Source organism: Delphinus delphis, chromosome 3, assembly GCF_949987515.2.
Source record: "Delphinus delphis chromosome 3, mDelDel1.2, whole genome shotgun sequence".
NCBI classification, from domain to species: Eukaryota; Metazoa; Chordata; class Mammalia; order Artiodactyla; family Delphinidae; genus Delphinus; species Delphinus delphis.
In genome coordinates, this window is record NC_082685.1 from 172803936 (window position 1) to 172823219 (window position 19284).

Below are 19284 nucleotides of genomic sequence, written 5' to 3' on the forward strand. Positions count from 1 at the left end.
CACGGAGTCTCACCTCCTCCCTGACGTGCAGCCAGGCCCTCCCCTCGGGGGTCGGAGGCCGCATCTCTGGAGGAGCCCACGAGCCCAGGAGGTGGGCCCAGCAGGGGCCTCCAGCGGCCCCGCCCCACTCGGCAGCTGGGCAGGCAACCTAGGATCACCAGGAGAGCCTCCAGCATGAAAAAGAGAAGCCAGGACAGGCCTGCAGAAGCCCTCTCGGAGGGGAGAGAGGCTGGGCAGACACCACGGCCAGTATTTCAGCCAAGAGTAAGTCAGGTGCTGTGAAGAAGGTCCATTGAGAGGAATAAACAAACAAAACCCCCATGGAAGTTAACAACGTTAGAGCAGAGGCAGAAACACACAAGTGGGGTTAGAAGATAAAGTCGATAAAATCTACTCTGAAAGTAGAGGAAAAGGCCAGCGACATGGAAAATGGAAAAGGAAGAAAACGAGCGGACCAGCAGGAAGCGTGGAATTTGGGAAACGGGGGTGCTCATCAAGAAACCCCAGAATCCCCAGAGCCTAGGGAGGCAAAGGAGGAGCCTCTGCTCACCAGGCGGAGGCGGCCTGAGGACCAGAGGTGGACGAGGTTCCCGGGAGAAAGCAGGGCCCAGCCCGAGGCCGACAGTGCAGCAGAACAGACTCTCCACCGCAACCCGTGAGGCTAAATGACCAGTACGGTGCCTCTGTTCCGGCGGGAAAATAAACTACTGAGAACTGTGAAGGAGAAGAGACAGCATCGGATGCGCAGGTCTTAGAGTTTCCATCCTTCCTCTGGGAAGTCCTGGAGGGCATTTTATAATAAAATACATAATATATAAGAAACAGTAGACCCCATAGGATGGAGGAGGCCCCAGAGGCCAGGGAATCGACCCTACGGGTAGACGGGGGACCCCACAGGATGGAGGAGCCCCAGGCAGGGCCCACCCCCAGGCTGGGGTGTCTCGAGTCAGCCATGCTCCAGGCTGCCACCACCGGGCCCAGGTGAGCTGGTCAGCCCCTTGTCTGTGCTTCCCTGCAGCCTGGATCAGCTGGGTCACCATCTCCCACCACCCAGGCCCCCCACTGGCCCGTGGCTGGGCGCTAGGGCTGTTTGTGGGGAGACCAGGGAGGGAAAATACACAGTGTGCAACCCCACTGTGACTGCTGGCTGTCCTGGGGACCAGCCTGGGGTGCCCTGGGGGTGGCGCCCCTCCCACCCTGACTGCCCCACGGTGACCAGACACTGGAGGACGCAGGGCCAGCTGAGGGTCCAGAGAGTCTCCAGCCACTCTTCACTGCCCCTATGCTGCTGGCTGGGCGGGGGGCCCTGGCTTCACATTCACTAACCAGGAAACAATGGCTGATAAAATAATAAGGATTTTACTTGAAAAACATAAGCTTTTGGAAATCGTTATATGCATATGAATATAAAGAAGATCTGGATTCAAATAGTGAGTGTTACACTGGTTATGTCAGGTAGCCCAGTGCCATACCTCCTGGAGCCCTGACTGTCACCTCCCCCTGGAGCCCTGACTGTCACCTCCCCCTGGAGCCCTGACTGGTCACCTCTCCCAGGACACTGACCTGGTAGCCTCCCCACTGGAGCACTGACTGTCACCTCCCCCTAGTGCCTTGACTGGTCTCCTCCTCCTGGAGCCCTGTCACCTCCCCATGGAGCCCTGGCTGGTCACCTCCCCCTGGAGCCCTGACTGTCACTTCCCCCTGGCTCCCTGACTGGTCACCTCCCCCTGGAGCCCTGACTGTCACTTCCCCCTGGCTCCCTGACTGGTCACCTCCCCCTGGAGCCCTGACTGGTCACCTCCCCCTGGCTCCCTGACTGGTCACCTCTCCTGGACACTGACCTGGTCGCCTCCCCCCTGGAGCTCTGACTGGTCACCTCCCCCTGGAGCCCTGACTGTCACCTCCCCCTGGCTCCCTGACTGGTCACCTCCCCCTGGAGCCCTGAATGTTCACCTCCCCCTGGAGCCCTGACTGGTCACCTCCCCCTGGCTCCCTGACTGGTCACCTCCCCCTGGAGCCCTGAATGGTCACCTCCCCCTGGAGCCCTGACTGGTCACCTCTCCCGGACACTGACCTGGTCACCTCCCCCCTGGAGCCCTGACTGGTGTCCTCGCTCCTGGAGCTCCTCCAGTGCCTGCAGACACCTGTTGGAGGCGAGGACCAGCCTGTGGACCTCTTCGTCTACTTGGTCGTACAGCCTGCAGGCAGCCTCGATGGTGTCCCTGGAAAGAGAAGGCAGCTGTCGGAGTGTCTGTTCACAGCAAGCCCCGAGTCGGTGACACCTGGTTACAAACACCAGCTGCACTCTGTACATCTGACAAAAACGGAAGCCCCCGAGGAGGCCCACAGCCTGAGCAGAGCATAAACACGCCTGTGAGCTGCAACACCCTGCCAGCCACAGGTGCGGGCACCCCGGAGGTGGCAGGGAAATGTGGGTGGGTGGACCCGGTGCCCGGGAGGCAACAGGCAAGGAAGCATTTGGTTAGGACGGATGCTGAATCCCAGGAAGTGACCCTTCTCCACTTGAGCCTTCCAAGGAATCTGCTAGGCTTCCTTCAGTTACAAAGGGAATTAATCTCTGGTCAGTCACAGTGTGTCCGTCAGAGGAATGGAGGTTTGAACTCCTTGGAGACACTGCAGGTGATGAAGACGGGCTTCCCGTGACTGGGCAGAGCACTGGGAATCGCCCCGGCTGGGCTGCGGTCCAGCGCTGCCCCAGCGGGACACTCACTGGTAGTCTTGGCCGGCGCCGTGCTCCTCCCTCCTCAGCCGTGCCAGCACGGTGCCGCCTTCCAGCCGGAGGGCCACCAGCCGCGCGTCTTCCAGGACATGCTTCATCATCGCCCTGTGCTTGCCGATCAACTCTGCGACCTCCTGCCCGGGGTAGGAGAAACGTGCTTGGAAGCCCTCCTCCAGTCCTCCCAAGCCTAGCGCTAATGGACACGTCAGTGTGACCCACGTCCTTGCTCTGTCAACCGAGCTAAAAGTGGGTGGGCTTGGCACACCCCACACGCCGCCCAGTCCCCGTAGGAACGTAGCACAGCTCCAGATGCCCTTGCCCAAGGGAAGGGAGATCTGAGGGCAGAAAGCAAGAGGGAAGCTTAAAGGCGGCAGCAGGAGGAGATGCTGGCATTTAGACGAGGCCGTGGATTTCACCGCGCACCCTGGGACCGGGAGGCATCTCCAGGGCCCTGGTTCCTAGGCTGTCGAGGTCCCTCCAGCCAGTCCACCTCTGTGTCTCCTGACAGCAAATCACTTGTGCCTCGGTGGCATGTCAGCAAATGTAGTGGTGATGTTTCTTTTCTGGGCAGAGTGGGATTTTTTTGGTCACAAGGGAAGTTTTTTGCTAATTGAAAGGGATCTATGAATGAGAAAGGGCTTGAAAATTTTTGCTGAGGATGATGGTTTTGACCCAACTGTTGTGTTCCCACCTATCTGTCAAATAAAATAAAATACACGAGAACCTACCTGTGCTGTGCTTGGGGTCCTGTGGGTGTTCAGGGAGTGGACCGAATTTTGTAGGAAAACAATGGCTTCCTCGCAGTTTGAGGTGAAGGGCTCCAGCTTCTATTGAGGTTTGAGAGCCAGGAGACATAAAGACAGGTTCTGTTAGATGTTGAAACAAGCAGCTGTGAGTTCCCACATTTAAACCCATCTCAGGTTGCAAAGCCTGCCGTGCGGCCGCCCGGTGACCTCTGCACATCAATAGAAGTTCCTCCCCTGCCCAGGGAGGGGTCTCAGTGGCATTCTCAAGGGTGCCATGGTGTGGCTGTCCAGAAACAGACTGTTGATGGCGACTATGACAGGTGTGACACTTGGTGGGGGGATGCCCTTTTCTGATTTAAGTAAAAAATCCATCTAAGGAGAAGCCCAGGAGACTGGCATGTGCAGCAGCTGTGAGTTGCACCTTACCCGACGGAAGCAGATCCAGGCACTGTGGCTGTAGGGAAAGGAGCCCTCGAGGTCTGCAGTCAGCTGGGAGCTGTCGACAAATTTGTGCAGGGCCTTCAGGGAACCCACCAGCTCACACTGCCAAGGAAGGCATTCACTGGTCATGGCCATGGACGCAGCTCTCGGGAAAAACCACTAGAATGGCTCACTCCTGGGAAAACTGCTGGGTTACTCGGTTGAGAGGATTGAGAAGCAACTTTAGGGTTCAGCTATCCTGCCTGCTGGTGGCATTACTGGAGTATATGTGGGTGGACACAGGAATCTAACTGAGACGTGAAAGGAGAGACAGCAAAGAGAAATAGAGGAAAGACCAAAAGAATGGAAAAGTTGGGGAAGAACAGACGGCACGATGTTAACAGGAAAAGGGAAAGGGCAGGACGAGGAAGGGAAAAGTGAGAGGATGAATCAAGGGTGAGCTACTTCTGGTTTGGCAGAGCTGAACCTCCCCAGACAAAACCAGACTCTGGATAAAGTATAGTGACAGCCATCCGAAAGCTCTGGCGGGTGAACAAAGCCACCATGGAGGCAACTGACACTGGGTAAAGGGACTGGCATGGGGTGGCTCCCTGTTTCTGTGGCTTTGGCCTGAAGGCAGGCTGCCAATATGGTGAGGCTGGAGTGGCTGAAGCTCTGATAGAAAATGGGCATCTTTCTGGCCTAAACAGCCAGAGGATAGAGCTGGGGCAGAACGTGAAGGTCAATATCCACCCCACGGAGAAAGCTGGGGAAAGGGAGCTCCAGTTGTGTGCAATTGGACCTACTCAGTCTAATCAAGTTAAATGCATGCTAAAACAGCATTCTGTGAAGGTTTATAATAGAGTCCAGAGTCTCTACAACAGAATATTCACAATGTTCAAAAGGTAATCCAAAATTACTTGACACACAAAGAATCAGGAAAATGTGACTATTCTGAAGCTTCAGGAAAAGACAATCAACAGAGATCAACCCAGGAAAGACCACAGATGTTGTAATTAATTACGACAGGACTTTAAAAGAGCTATTATAACTATGTCAATGATGTAAAGGAAAAGATGCTTGCAATTAATGAGACAATAGGAAATCTCAGCAGAAACATAGAAAATCTATTTTAAAACCCACTGAAAATTTTATAGCTGAAAAACACAATATCTGAACTAAAAAACTCACTGGATGGGCTTAATAGCTGAATGGAGTCAGTGACCTTGAAGATAGGTCAAGAGAAACAATCTGATCTGAAGAAAAGAGAAGAAAAAAAGTGAAAAAACCTCCCAGATTCTCAAAGACTTATGGGACAATATCACTACTGTATGTGTAACTGAAATCAAGAAAGAGAGGAGAGAATGAGCAGAAAAGACTCTTAAGAAATAATGATTGAAAACTTCCTAAATTTGGTGATAAACATAAACGTAAATGTTCAAGAAGTTCAGCCAAACTTAACAGGATAAATAAGGAGAAAACCATGCCGAGTCACGTTATAGTCAATTTGCTAAAAAAGAAGGAGAAAATCTTAGACGTGGCCAGAGAAAAATGACACATTTCCTATAGATGAACTTTTTTACTATGAACTTTTCATCAGAAACTAGGAAGGCCAGAAGACACCAGAACAACATCTTTAAAGTGCGGAAAAAACAAACAAACTACTGTCAAGCCAGAGTTCTATATCTAGCGAAAATATCCTTCAAGAATGAAGGCTGGGAACTCCCTGGCGGTCCAGTGGTTAGGACTCTGTGCTTCCACTGCAGGGGGCACAGGTTCGATTCCTGGTCAGGAACTAAGATCCCGCAAGCCACGTGGCATGGCCAAAAATAAGTAAAGAAAAATAAAGAAAAACAGAAAAGAAATCTGAGGGGAAGAGAGAACATTTTAAAAAAATGAATGAAGGCAAGGTAAAGACATTTTCAGATAAAAGAGAAAGAAGCAAGAAGAGAAGGAAAGAAAACAAATGAGGTGGAGAAGAAAAACCAGATTTTTAAAAGTTTTCTAATGTTATGCTCTGCAGGGGTCCTGCAAGAATTCAAGGCATTGGAGACAGGTTTCCAGGCTCCTGTACGGAAGCAACTACATCTTACAGAAATTCTTTCGTGCGTTATCTCATCTAGGTGCCCTAATATTTAATTTTATGCATCACTCAGGGTCTATCTGTCAGAGTCATCAGTCAGTCTAAAACCATTACCTGAATTGTTGCATCCTTGTCAGGCCTAAATGCTGATTCTTTATCCACCAGCAGCAAAATACTATGAATTAAGGGAGGAGATGTGTTCTGAAATAAGAAATACTGATTAGCTTTCTAATTTTTAACTTCATTGAGTTAATAAAATTGTCCAATTTTTATTGGTTCTCCTTTGATATGTTCCAAAAGTTCCTAAAATGCATAAAATGTAGTTGCCTTTGCTGTGAATATAAATTATTTGCCCTTATGAATTTTAAGGTAGTCAGGTTTATTGATTATAATTAACATAGGATAAATTCACCCTTTTTTGTGTACAGTTCTCTAAGCTGTGACATGCCTTATGGTCATGTAACCACCACCACAATGAAGAAATAAGACAGTCTAGCATCCCGCACATTTCTTCATGTGCCTTGTAGTCCAGCTCCGCAGTCCCTGGCAATCACCCATCTGTTTTCTGTCTCCGTAAACTGCCTTTCCATATATCATATGAGCGGACTCATGCAGTGCAGTATCGGCTTCTCTCACTTAGCACACTGCCCTGAGACGCATCCCCATTGCTGGGAGGTCAGTAGCTCACGCCTCTCACTGCTCATCATGTTACCTCGACTGCAGGCACCACAGTCTTGTCGTTCACTCAGCAGATGAAGGACATGTGTGTTGTTTCCAGTTTCTGGCCATCATAAACAAAGCCTGTAGACACTGTGTTTTCATTTCTTTTGTGTAACTAGCCAGCCATTGGTTTGCCGGGTGCTATGGTTAAGTGTATGTTTAGCTTGTGACTAACAGCCAAATAGTCTTCCCGAGTGGCTACACTGTCCTGCATCCCACCAGCAACACCCCGGTCTTGTTCTTGTCAAGTTTGTGGTTGTAGTTGTATGTGTGATCTCATTTTGGTTTTAATTTGCATTTCTCCAGTGACTAAAGACGTTGAACATATATATATATTTTTTCTTTAGCGGTACGTGGGCCTCTCACTGCTGTGGCCTCTCCCGTTGCGGAGCACAGGCTCCGGACGCGCAGGCTCAGCGGCCGTGGCTCACGGGCCCAGCCGCTCCGCGGCATGTGGGATCTTCCCGGATCCAGGCACGAACTCGCGTCCACTGCATCGGCAGGCGGACTCCCAACCACTGCGCCACCAGGGAAGCCCTGACCATATTTTCATGTGCCTATTTCCCGTTCATCAATTGTTTTTGGTAAAGTCTGTTCAAATATTTTGCCCATATTTTACTGGACTTTTTTTCTCTTTCTATTGAGTTCTGAGACTTTATATATTCTAGATACAAGTCTTTTTCAGATATGTGTTTTGCAAACATTTTATCACAGTCTTGGCTTTGTATTTTCATTTTATTAACAATGTCTTCTGAGGAGAAGTTTTAAATTTGGATGAAGTTCAATTTATCATTTTCTTCTTTTACGGATTATGCTGTTGGGGTCAGAGCTAAGAAATAGTTGACTAAACCAAGGTCATGAAGATTTTCTGTTTTCTTCTGGTGGTTTTGCAGTTTTAGATTTTACATGTAGGTCTAAGATCCATTTTCAGTTAATTTTTATATATCATATGAAGTATGTGTTGAAGATTTCTTTTTTCTCTTTTCTTTTGCATACAGATGTCCAATTGTTCCAACTCTATTGGTTGAAAAAAATCTTATTTTTAGAGAGTGTTTATGACTTTAATCAAACTCCTGTTTCTGTCTGCTAGATTATACTGAGGCCAGATCATTCCGCAATAAGATGCTTTTATTTACCCAGTGTTTCTTCATTCATATTCCCTAAGGCTTTACTTTTTAATACTTTCTTATAAACAAATTTTAGGCTTTTTTGTAATCCCCTAGTTTGAAATGAATTTACTGGATGAGCCTCAGGACTAACTGATATCTTATCTATTTTAAGTTCATCCTATGTACTTATATTTTTGTTAAGTGGCTTCTTGTGGATGACACTTTGTAAATATTTGTTGAATGAATAAGCCATAGAAAAGCCACAGAAAAGAACAATCTTGTTTTCCTATTTTAGAGCCATATTCTATTTCTCTTACTCAGTTTAGCTAAAATTTTGAGTTATCCTGCATTAAAACTACAAACAGTTTGGAAAAGTGTTTTATATTTCTTATATATTCCTATTTGAGTGAATTTTTACCATTAGGATTTGTTACTATTCCAAAGAGAATTAATGTTAATTCTCAGATAAGAGAGAACAGTTAATGATTTATGACAATTACCATGTTAATAAGGTAATAGTTACCTGCTGTGAGTGGGGTAAGGGATGCGCAAAGTCTCAGGAGTTTCTTCCACCAAGGGAAAAAAGTCACTATTCCCTTTTCAAAATGGAAAGCTTTTTATGGTATCTGAACTTTAATAATTTAACAAATTTGAAGTATACTTACTTGAGGTAGATATGAAGAACAGCTGAGATTTTTTGCCCTTTGTAAAAATATTTAAGTACTTTTATACATCCCTCAAAATTTAAATTGAAAATGGACACATGATCCTTAAATTCCAGCTCATTTCCATTCCTCTCATTTGCATCGGAAATCTTGCTGTCAGCTGAGCCAAAAACAGGGCAGAGGTCTGCAGGCCAGCTTTCTCTGCAAGGCCCTCAGGGCTGTCTGAAAGCCAGCTTTGTGGAACAGTTATGTCCAGACATGGAAAAGAATTGGATCTCCTCTCGTAACCCCATCATGAAGCTCCTTAGACTATTAGCGTGTCATAAAAGGTCCCAGACGTAGCTGACGTTTCCCCAGGTCCTAGCTTCTGCTCTGGGAGTTGCGTGGGTGGTCAGGGACCACCGCTCTCAGGCCTGACTCCCGCATGGGACCCGAGTGGCCCAGGATTTAAGGGAAGTCTGAACAAAAAGAAATGCTGGGGAAACCGGTAAGTGGCCAGGTCCGATCTGCCTAGATCTCAGGTCAACAGCTAGGGTGGGGAAGCGCGGCAGACTTTCTGCGAAGGGCTCGCTCGTCTCCGCCTGAGGCTGGAGCCCTGATTTCCACGGGCTCTTCATGGTTGATGATATTCACGTTCCCATCGGATGCCAAAGGAGCAGAGCTGCCAGTCCTCCCGCTTTAGGAAACGCCCGCAGAGTGTGCAGACGTGCATCTGCGTCTTCCTGGCTGTCTGGCCCTGCTCTGCTCCGTCCCGCACACAACACACACGCGGTACAGCACGCGGCACGGCATACAGCACGCTGTGCCCACCTCTCCCCTCGCCTGGAAGTTCGGAGCCTCTCCCCAGGCCGCTGCGGCCTGGCCTCCCCCGAGCCCCGCCCCGTGCAGAGCCTGTCTGCTGGGCCCCTCTTTGCGTTCCCCAGACTCTGCTCTCCAGCTGGTCAGACTTGCTCCAACCTCACTCACTAAATCTTTCCTTGAAAGAACTTCTGTTCGGCGTCCCTAAAATGCAGGCGCCTGGGTGAGAACAGTGACCAGTGCTGTACCATTAGAGATGGAACAGAGGAAACGGTGCTCAGGAGCCGCCGGAGCAGCTGCAGCTCCAGGTGCCTCTGAGAGCCCGGACCCCAGCACAGCGCTTGGCACACAGGAGCCCTGTGTGCACACATCTGAGGGAGACTGAATGTTCTCAGGCTCCCATCTGGCCCTGGGTCCCTGAAACATGCAGTGGTGCCTCTCTCCCTGTTCCAGGGACTCCCTGGATTCTACTCATGACCTGGAATCCAGGCTTGGGGCTTCCTGAGGCCACCGCTAGACCACCGGCCTTGACCCCGTCCCAGAGGGCTCCGGGACTCCTGGCCGCCCAATGACCAGGGCCCGCACCCCACAGTGAGTGGCGGCCGCCCCTGCAGGCCTCCATTCCTGTCTGGGAGGGTGACTAACTACCCTGCACCCGGATTTAGTCGGACAGGAGACACGGAGACGGTGTGAAGGGACGTCATCACCGTTCCTGCTGAGTCAGAGCACAAAGCAGAACGTCTGCACGGCTGACCCTGGCCAGCTGGACTTGAAGGTCTGCAGCGAGGCCGGGAGGGGGCAGAAGCAGGAACCTGCTTTGCTCCTTCCACCTCTAAGCACAGGCCCCTCCCCACGTCTCCAGATTCACACGAGGGAGGTGGCGGCCGCTGACCCCCTGTGCCTGGAGAAGCTCAGCGCCCCAGGACGGGACCCACCTGCTCACCTGCAGGGCTGCCAGGGCCCGGGAGAGGGCGGGGGCGGCCAGGCTCTTGCGTGCGTCCACCAGGATGACCAGCCCCAGCTCCCGCACCTCCTTCCTGGAGAAAGAAAGACAGGACGTGTTAAATCTTGTCCAGAGCGAGCTTCCCTGTCTCTCCACGAGACGCGTCCCCACCGAGATGCTCTTGGCTCTGCGAGTTCGGGACTCTTGGCTTGATACACATCCGCCTTCCGCTTCCTGAGGAATCAGCTGCTTCTCAGTTGGAGGTAGGGCAAGCGGGACTCACTGTGGTGGACCAGCGGTGGGGAGGTCTGCTTTCTCTCTCCTGCCCACCGACATCCACGCAGGTGCAGCTCCGGGTGAGTGAAGCAGGGCCTTCATCCAGGAGCCAGAGGTTCCTGGGAGTCTTTGTACTCGTTTGTGTGTTTGGGTTGATGCAGGGCTGCAGAGCATCCCCTGAAACTAAAAATCTCGCCACGTGCTTTTGAAAACCCCGTTGTCTGCATTGTGTGATCAGAAGCTTCAGTTCCAGATTCAATAGGAAAGAATAATAGGCCGGGACAAGTTGGTATATTCATTCTTCAGAACTTTCAGTGTCCCCGGGAACCGCCTTCCACTGTAGCTTCCGGTGTCAGCGGGCGTTCTAACTCAGCTTCCTGTCTGGACGCTGATCTCTCGATGCACACGCAGCAGCGCTGAGCCCGGGCCCTGATGCCTGCTTACACAACGCTGCAGAGCTGCACAGCTTTAGTGCCATGTTCCTGTTCGCCCCCCAGTCAGGTGTGTTCCATTTGGGGTAAAACTGCTAAAGAGCATTTGAAGGGTGTTTCTTGGGGAGGCCAGGTACGAGGACAGAAGTGGGGCTGCGGAGGCCAAGCTGACGCGTCTGGTGCTGGCGGCTCCTCGAGGCCCAGGTGGGAGCAGGCAGGTGGACGCTATGTCTCTGCCCAGGGACTTCTCGGTGCCCGCCTGCTTGGCCACACGTGTCCTGGTCAGTGCTGTCAGGAGCTGGGCGAGAGGCTGCATTTCGTCAGAGGGTCTCGTGTCCACCCTGCCGGTCAGATCGGAGGCCTCCAGCAGGGACGGCTGGATCTCGCTCTGTCGTCGTGGGCCTCCCTTCTCTGGCGCCCCCGGCCCTGGGGGTTTCCCTTCATCTGCCAAGTCAGTCGCGGCCCCACAGCCCAGCAAGTGGCCTCACCAGGACCACAGGGGCGGTCGTGCTCAGTGACTCACAGGCTCTCCTCTACGACGTCACCCACTTGGCGGCTGGCAGGACAGCCCCGCCCTTCCTGGGGGCTGTTCCCGGGGTCAGACGGCCGCTGGACCCTGGTCCTGAGTGGCTGAGACGGACCCCTTTGCTCATTCCTGCATCCACATCGGTACCAACTGGAACCCCAGAGCAGATCCCCTCCCCTTCTGCCTGCCCCTGCTCTGGATCCCCTGACGCCTCTGCTTCGCCCTCACTCCCAGCGGCAGGCAGCCTCCAGGCCCCCCAGTCTGGCCCCTTGGGGTCCCTGATCCACCCCAGGCCGCTGTGCAGACCTGCCTGGATGTCTCGGTCTGCATTTCTGCGGAAGCCTCCGAACTGTCTTCCTGAAGCTGCAGGCCGCTCGGCCTGCCACACGCCATGGTCTTCGGCCCAGGGGGGCCTGCTGTCTTCACAGCGTCTTCCGTCCTCACAAAGTGCCCGACGGCTCCAGGCCTTGTGTGTGCTCTTGCTTCCCCTCTTGTCTGCAAACCCTCTCCCTCCTCCAGGACACAGTATGTCTGGGAAGTCCCTCTCGGCACTGTGGGCTTGTCTCACCATGGGAGCTGCGACAATTCGGGTTCACCTGTGTGTCTCCATCAGGGCAGGAACTTCTGCTGTTCCCTTTTGTATTCCCAGGTAAGTGTGGATGGCAGGATGGATGGGTGGATTCCTGCATGGCGCAGGAGGGTGCATGGATAACAGCCAAGATCCTTTCCGAGTTTAAGGTTCTGTGTATCTAAGAGTTTGATGGTAGTCCTTTCACGAGGCCAACTCATAGGAATGCGGGGCTCCTTGTAACGCACCTGCAGGAACCGACGATGAGACTCTCCCGGGCGCTCCCCCCAAAGGTGCGGCATCTCAGGTGCCTCTTCCCAAGAGCTGAGGGCAGTGGCTTCTCCCGGTGCCGCTCTCTATCAGGACGTTCACGGTTACAGCCCTTGTTGGGGAATAACCAGACAAACCTTCGGGCTCCAGAACAAGCTCCCCTAAGTCTTCAGAAACATTCTTCTCCCGGGTCTTCATGTGCAGGTGAGCAGCGGCGCACTGTCTGCACCGTCTGTGGCAAAGTGGAAAAAGCAGGGGTCTGGACGTCCAGCTCAGCCCCGGTCCCACAGGCTCCACAGCAGTCTCACTCCTTTCTCTCGGGGGGCCCTGGTCAACCAGGACCTCCCTGCAGTGGTCAAAGGAAAGCTTCTGGTAAATAGAAAATGTCATTATTCTAGGGCTTTGAAGGTGTTTACCTGAGGCTTACAGAGTATGAACTAGTGCAAGGATGAAAGTAATTTTTTTCAGAGTCGTTTCCTTATGTTTTGAAATCTCTGCTGAAAGATAAGTTTGAAATCCTAGGCTCAGCGCAGTGAAAGTAGGCCCTGCAGGTAACTGCGAGCCTCGCTCTGCGAAGGAGCCTGGGGGGATGCAGCATTTTAAGTCCTTTCCTGCCTGTGTGTCCCACACTGACTGTACCCGTGCTACTTCAGAAAAAATTTCAACAGAAAGTCAATACCCCACAAACAAGCATGAGGTCACGGGTGGGAACGCTCCCACGTACCAGGAACGCTCCCACGTCACGCGAGGGCACACCAGGTAGCATGTTCCCACACGTGCGCACACGTGGCCATGAGTCACCCAGCACGCTCTCACGTGAGGTCATGTGACTTCACTCTAGGGACTGCAGAGAGATTATTTCTAGCCCCTCTAGCACACCCATGAGACATCCCTCCATCACAGGACACTACCGACTCCAGCCAAGGGCAGGGCTGGGACTCGGGGCCGGGATTCAAACCTGGGCCGTTGACCTTAGGACTGAGCCCTGGGGCTACGTCCACCCGGCACCGTGGAGGCTCTTGGTCTGATGGCCGTGAGGCAGCCCGAAGCCCGTCTGCACCTGTTGGGGGTTAGGGGCCCCAAACAATGCGCGTGACTCCGGTTCTCCATCCGCCCCCATCTCTGTCCTTGGTCCGTGGAGAGCCCTGGGGAGGGTCACCCAAGCGTGTCTGCTTCCTTGTGTAGGGCGCAGGAGGCAAGGTCCCCTGGAATTCCACACCAGGAAGGTGCGGCTCTGGAGGGGCTGGTGCACTTTCTTCCTGGCGCGTGTGCTGTGCTGCTGGCTGCCCGGAGGCCCAGCGATGCCACAAGGCCTAGTTCGTGGTCAGTCTTTCCTGCTTTCTGGCACCAGGTACCTCCTATTTGTACAATTTCTTCACCCGGTTATACTAAATATTCTGTTTCTATCAGCTCGTGTCTTTAATCAAGGTCACTTCAAATCTTTTTTAGAAAGACGTGGAGCATAAAACATGTAGACAAATAATGCCTAAAGCCAGTACTGCGCAAGGAAGAGCAACGCAGAACTCAGGCCTGCATTCGGAGGACAGGGGTCCAGGTGCACGGGAGGGACGGGGTGCGTGGGGGGCGGCACGTGAGAGCCCGGCACGAGGGCCCGGAAGGAGGGGGAGGTGGGAGACGGGACCTGCCGCAGTGACGCGCCAGACGGCGGAGCCCGGGAGCCACCCGAGATTACACCTCAGCTGGGTTTATCCTCAAAGGGTCTGAAAACTGGAGGCTGGCTCAGTCCCACCTGGGGATGGTGTGGGGGTACTTCAGCAGACGGGTTAGCTCGGCACTGGACATGTGTTCGCTGGACCAGAGTGGGCCCCTTGTACAGACCTGCACCACCGCTCTTCCCTGACGGTCTCGGGTTCCTGCAGAAACAGAGGTGCTGGAGGAGGTCACTGAGACGATGCGACCGCTAGCCGACCCCCGAGCTGGACCCAGGCCCCTGTGCTCCTCCGCCCTCCTCGTTCCCGGAACCTGCCTCAAGACGCACCTTGGAGATAACGGTGTGGCATCGAGACCGACTGGAGAGTAACATGACTGAGCCCAGTTAAGGCCTCCCTCCAGGTGAACTTTAAGACTCTGGCGGGCGGGGCGGAGATCTTGAGGCCGCCCATACAAGCCTAGTGTACAAGTTACCTGCCACCCGCCAATGTGGAGCGTGGCCTCTTTCTTCGGTCTCTCTCTGCCCTCTGTGGGCAATTCCAGATTCCACCCGGGAAGGTCCCAGAGGCTGTGAACTAACAAGGGGCCATCGTGAAAGGGGGCAGCCCCCACAGGGACACCCGCGGCTTCAAGCTCGAGGAGATGGAGCCAGGATCTGCAAACACTATCTGAGTTACCGGCTTAGATGTGAGATCTGCTGGGAGGGTAGAGCCCGGCATTCACCTGGGCAGATGACAGCCAAGCTCACCTGGGAGGGTGAGGCCCACTGCCATGCTCTGACTGTTTGTAACCCCCCAAATTCATATGCTGAAATCTTAATACCTGATTTGATGGAATTTGGAAGTGAGGCCTGTGGGAGGGGCTTTGGTCCTGAGGGTGGAGCCCACATGAATGGGATTAATGCCCTTATAAAAGAGACCCCTTGCCCACCTGCCATGTGAGGACACGGTGAAAAGGTGCTGACTGTGAACCAGGAAGGGGCCCTCACCGGCACCCACCACGCTGCGCCTTGACCGTGGACATCCAGCCTCTAGGGCCGTGGTAAGTGAAGTTGTGTTGTTGAGAAGCCGCTGGCCTGTGGTGTGTTGTTAGCAAGACAGCCATGCTCACCTGGGAGGGTGACCGCCCCGGACTGCAGTAGCTCCTGGTTGAGTTCCAGCTCCTGCCTGGGCGCCCGGCTGGGCAGGTCTCCTGTGCCAGGTGCCCACGCTTCACCCTCGGGGCACAGCGGCTCAGCAAGCAGGTCCGAACACCGGCTGGGGCTGCTTCCTCGGACGCTGCTGCCCTCTGCAGAGACATCAGCTGCACAAAGCAAAGAGACCTGGTCAACGATAACGTGCTTCTCTGGCCTGAAGGCAGCTACAAATGCAAGGAGAAAACAGGAGACCTGTGAACTTGTCCCATTTCTGGTGGGAAAGGTCAGTGAGCACATCTGCAGGTCAGGCTTTTCCTGAGGAGTAATGAATAAATCACATAACTAAACGGGTTCTCAGATCCTGACAACCAGAAAACACCCAAGGGAGAAACATTTTATACCGAATGATGTCACGGATCGTGACCGCAACCTCCTGCATCACCCCAGAGATTGAGGCCTCGAGCTCACACATAACCTCAGAGGGGGCGTCCTCACCCTCCACGCTGCGTAAAAGAAGGGATTCTCCCTCGGCCATCATGTCAGAAGGGGGCCTCGCTTTCACTCGTCCCCTCAGAGAAAGGGTCCTCGCTTCATACGTCAACTCAGAGAGGAGGCTTCACCCTCACACATCCGCTCAGTGAGAGGAGCCTCGACCTCAGGAATCACCTCAGACAGGTGGTCGCTGCCTCACACGCCTCTCCACAGAGGGAGGCACCACCCTCATGCATCGCCTCAGTGTGGGGGTCTGGCCATATACGTGGATCTTCACGCATGTATCACCTCTGAGACGGGGGCCTCATCCTCCAAACACACTCCTATTTGTACAATTTCTTCACCCGGTTATACTAAATATTCTGTTTCTATCAGCTCGTGTCTTTAATCAAGGTCACTTCAAATCTTTTTTAGAAAGACGTGGAGCATAAAACATGTAGACAAATAATGCCTAAAGCCAGTACTGCGCAAGGAAGAGCAACGCAGAACTCAGGCCTGCATTCGGAGGACAGGGGTCCAGGTGCACGGGAGGGACGGGATCTTCACGCATGTATCACCTCTGAGACGGGGGCCTCATCCTCCAAACACACCACTTCAATGAGAAAGGTTTCTTTTCGCCCTCACACATCTCCTCAGAGAGTGGGTCCTCGAGTCACTTGTCACAAAAGAGAATGGGGCCTTGCCCTCCAGTGTCACCTCATAGAGGGGTGCCTGGACCTCAAGAATCACCTCAGAGAGGGGGGGTTGCACCCTCACACAACACGTCAGAGAGGGGTTCCTCATCCTTAAGAATGATCTCAGAGAGGGTGTTTCACCCCCACAAATCTCCTCAGACAAGTTCTCACCTCACACATCTGCTAAGACACAGGGTCCTCGCTGTCACACGTCACCTCAGAGAGGGGGGCCTTGTCCTCATGCATCATCGCGACTCCTTTTTGAGCATCACCTCAGGGAGAAGGGGCCACGTCCACCAGCATCACTCAGAGAGTGGGTTCCTGGCCCTCACACATCACCTCAGAGAGGGGGGCCTCACCCTCACACGTCACCTCAGAGAGGGGGGCCCCCTCCTTGAGAATCACCTCAGAGAGGGGGGCTTCACCCTCACACGTCACCTCAGAGAGGGGGGTCCCCTCCTTGAGAATCACCTCAGAGAGGGGGGCTTCACCCTCACACGTCACCTCGGAGAGGGGGGCTTCATCCTCACACGTCACCTCAGAGAGGGGGGCTTCACCCTCACACATCACCTCAGAGAGGGGGGCCTCACCCTCACACGTCACCTCAGAGAGGGGGGCCCCCTCCTTGAGAATCACCTCAGAGAGGGGGGCTTCACCCTCACACGTCACCTCGGAGAGGGGGGCTTCACCCTCACACATCACCTCAGAGAGGGGGGCCTCCTTTTTGAGCACCACCTCAGAGAAAGTGGGGCCTCAGCCTCACACATCTCCTCAGAGATGGGTCCTCGCTCTCGTGCATCTCCTCAGAGAGGGGGGCTTCACTCTCACACAAATGCGACCTTATTTGGAAAAGGCTCTTTGCAGAAGTGAACTAGTGAAGTTTAGGGTGGGCCCTAAATTGAATGATAGGTGTCTTTACAAGAGAAAGGAGAGGGAGCTTGGAGGCACAGTGAGACACAGGGTGAAGGGCAATGAATTTGGCCAAGGGATGCCTGGGGCTCCAGTAGCCAGAAGAGGCAGGAAGGACCCTCCCCTGGAGCCTCTGGAGGGAGTGGGACCCTGGGACACCTTGATCTTGGACTTTAGGACCAGAACCGTGAGGATAATTTTCTGTTGTTCAGAGCCACGAAGTCTGTGGTACCTTGCTGTGGCAGCCCCGGAAATGAATACATGTAAACATTTTCAACAGTTGATACGGACATGGAGACAGGCTTCTACTGAATCAAGTGACCAGACCAATTGTCACAGGTGGGAGAGGGGAGGAGGAGGAGGGGAGTGTGGGGGGGAGGAGTGGGGGGGGGAGGAGAGTGGGGGGGAGGAGAGTGGGGGAGGGGAGTGTGGGGGGAGGGGAGTGTGTGGGGGAGGGGAGGGTGAGGGGAGCGGGGGTGGACATTTACCTTCCTCTCCTGTGCAGCTGGGACTCTCCACTGTGCCTGGACAGCTGGAGCCTGTGGTTCTGGTCCCCACAGCTTGTCCTCCCAGGAGACCCCCAGGCCTGGTGCTGGCTAAGTGCTGGGAGGCCCGCCAGGTGTCACCTCGGGAGCTTCTGAGGGACCTATCCCAGGATCGAGACCTCCTGGGAAGGGTCCTCCCTGCAGCTCCTGGACCATTCTCTTGTCTCGGGATCTCCTGGGGGTCTCCCGCAGGGCCAGGGATCTCTTTCTGGGTAAGACTGGCCGCTGCCCCGGCCCCCCTGGCCCTGCGGCCGTGGGTCTGGGAGCCACAGGCCTCATCCCCGATGGATTCCTCAGAGCTGGAGCCCAGGGGCATAGGGTTCTGCAGGGCCTCCATGTAGGACTTCCTGAACCAGCGTCTGGCCTCCACACTGGCTGGGGTTCTGGGTGGCCGCCTCCTAGAGCTCGGGCTGCCCCCCTCTGCGTGGAAGGCGAGGGCCTTGGAGCCGTCCTTCTTGTCCATGGGGTCCAGCCTCCCTCCTGGTCCTTCAGGGCTCTCAGGACACTCCCAGGGGTCCTGCTCTGAGGGGCCAACCCCCCTGAGGCCTCCACTGGGACTCCCGGACAGGGTCCCGGGGCTTTCGCACTCAGCCCTTCTTGGGGAAGGAAGACGGCGGGGCTGGTTACTGCTGGGATGCCCACCGCAGTGGGGCAGGGTTGGGGTGTGCTTGGAAGGTGTGCCGCCCTGGGGAGCGGGGCTGGCCACGGTTGGTGCCGGGGCTGGAGCCTCCGAGGCGCTGTCGGGTGGCGGCTGCTGAGGCCCAGGACCGCTGGGGCAGCTGGGCAGGTTGGTTCCGGTGGTGGGGACAAAGACAGGGTCTGTGACGTTGTTCCAGGGGGTGCGGTAGACCACCGAGCCCGAGGTCAGCAAGCAGTTTTGCAAGGGGACACCGTTCTGCTTCCCGTTCACCAGTTCCAGGAACTCTCCCGTGAAGACACAGCCGTACATGGTCTCAGGGACAATGACTTCCTCCGAGCCTTGTCCAAGCCGGGAAAGGCGTTTCAAGACCAGTCTGGCGCGCTGCCTCCCCGCCGCCACAGTGATCTGCAGGTAGAAGTCCCCAGGCCTGAGCCTGACTCCGCGCAGGGGCGCCAGCTGCACCACCACCTTCTCGTGGATGCACAGCGGCCACCCTTCGTGCAGGAAGAGGAGGCCTGCGTACCTGGCCTGGGACAAGAGAGGGATGCAGGGAGATTAGCGGCTGACGCGGAACCTGTCAGAGCCCCTGGCCTCTGTCCAGCAGGAGGGTGGGCGACTGGCCCCCAGCACCCCAGAACAACAAGGGCATCAGGACTGAAGACAGGGCGTTAGAAACGCATTTCTACCGCTCTTCCTGGGTGGCTGGGGGAGGCGGGCAGCTGGGGATGGGGAGACACCGCAGGCACAGTCCCAACCCCAGGGGCTGTGGGGCGAGCCGCTCCCAGGGCCGGCCCCACCTGGGCAGGGCTGGGCTTTCACCCTCTCGCCCCTGCAGCCCTTGGTCTAAGCTCGCGGCACCCACGGGCAGCCCCCAGCCTCTGGAACTGCAGGGTGGGGACCATGGTGAGAGGGCACGGGTCTAG

General features: G+C 54.5%; 1 protein-coding gene across 1 annotated transcript in view; it reads right to left on the reverse strand.

Annotated features, from left to right (window-relative positions):
- Positions 1-19284, reverse strand: part of PLEKHG4B (pleckstrin homology and RhoGEF domain containing G4B) — a 65537-nt gene that overhangs the window by 14854 nt on the left and 31399 nt on the right. The window contains 9 exon segments of the mRNA XM_060007215.1: positions 2075-2222; positions 2732-2874; positions 3469-3567; positions 3913-4029; positions 6104-6190; positions 10225-10318; positions 14046-14169; positions 15077-15268; positions 17665-18889. Of these exon segments, the coding sequence (XP_059863198.1) occupies positions 2075-2222; positions 2732-2874; positions 3469-3567; positions 3913-4029; positions 6104-6190; positions 10225-10318; positions 14046-14169; positions 15077-15268; positions 17665-18889 (2229 nt within the window).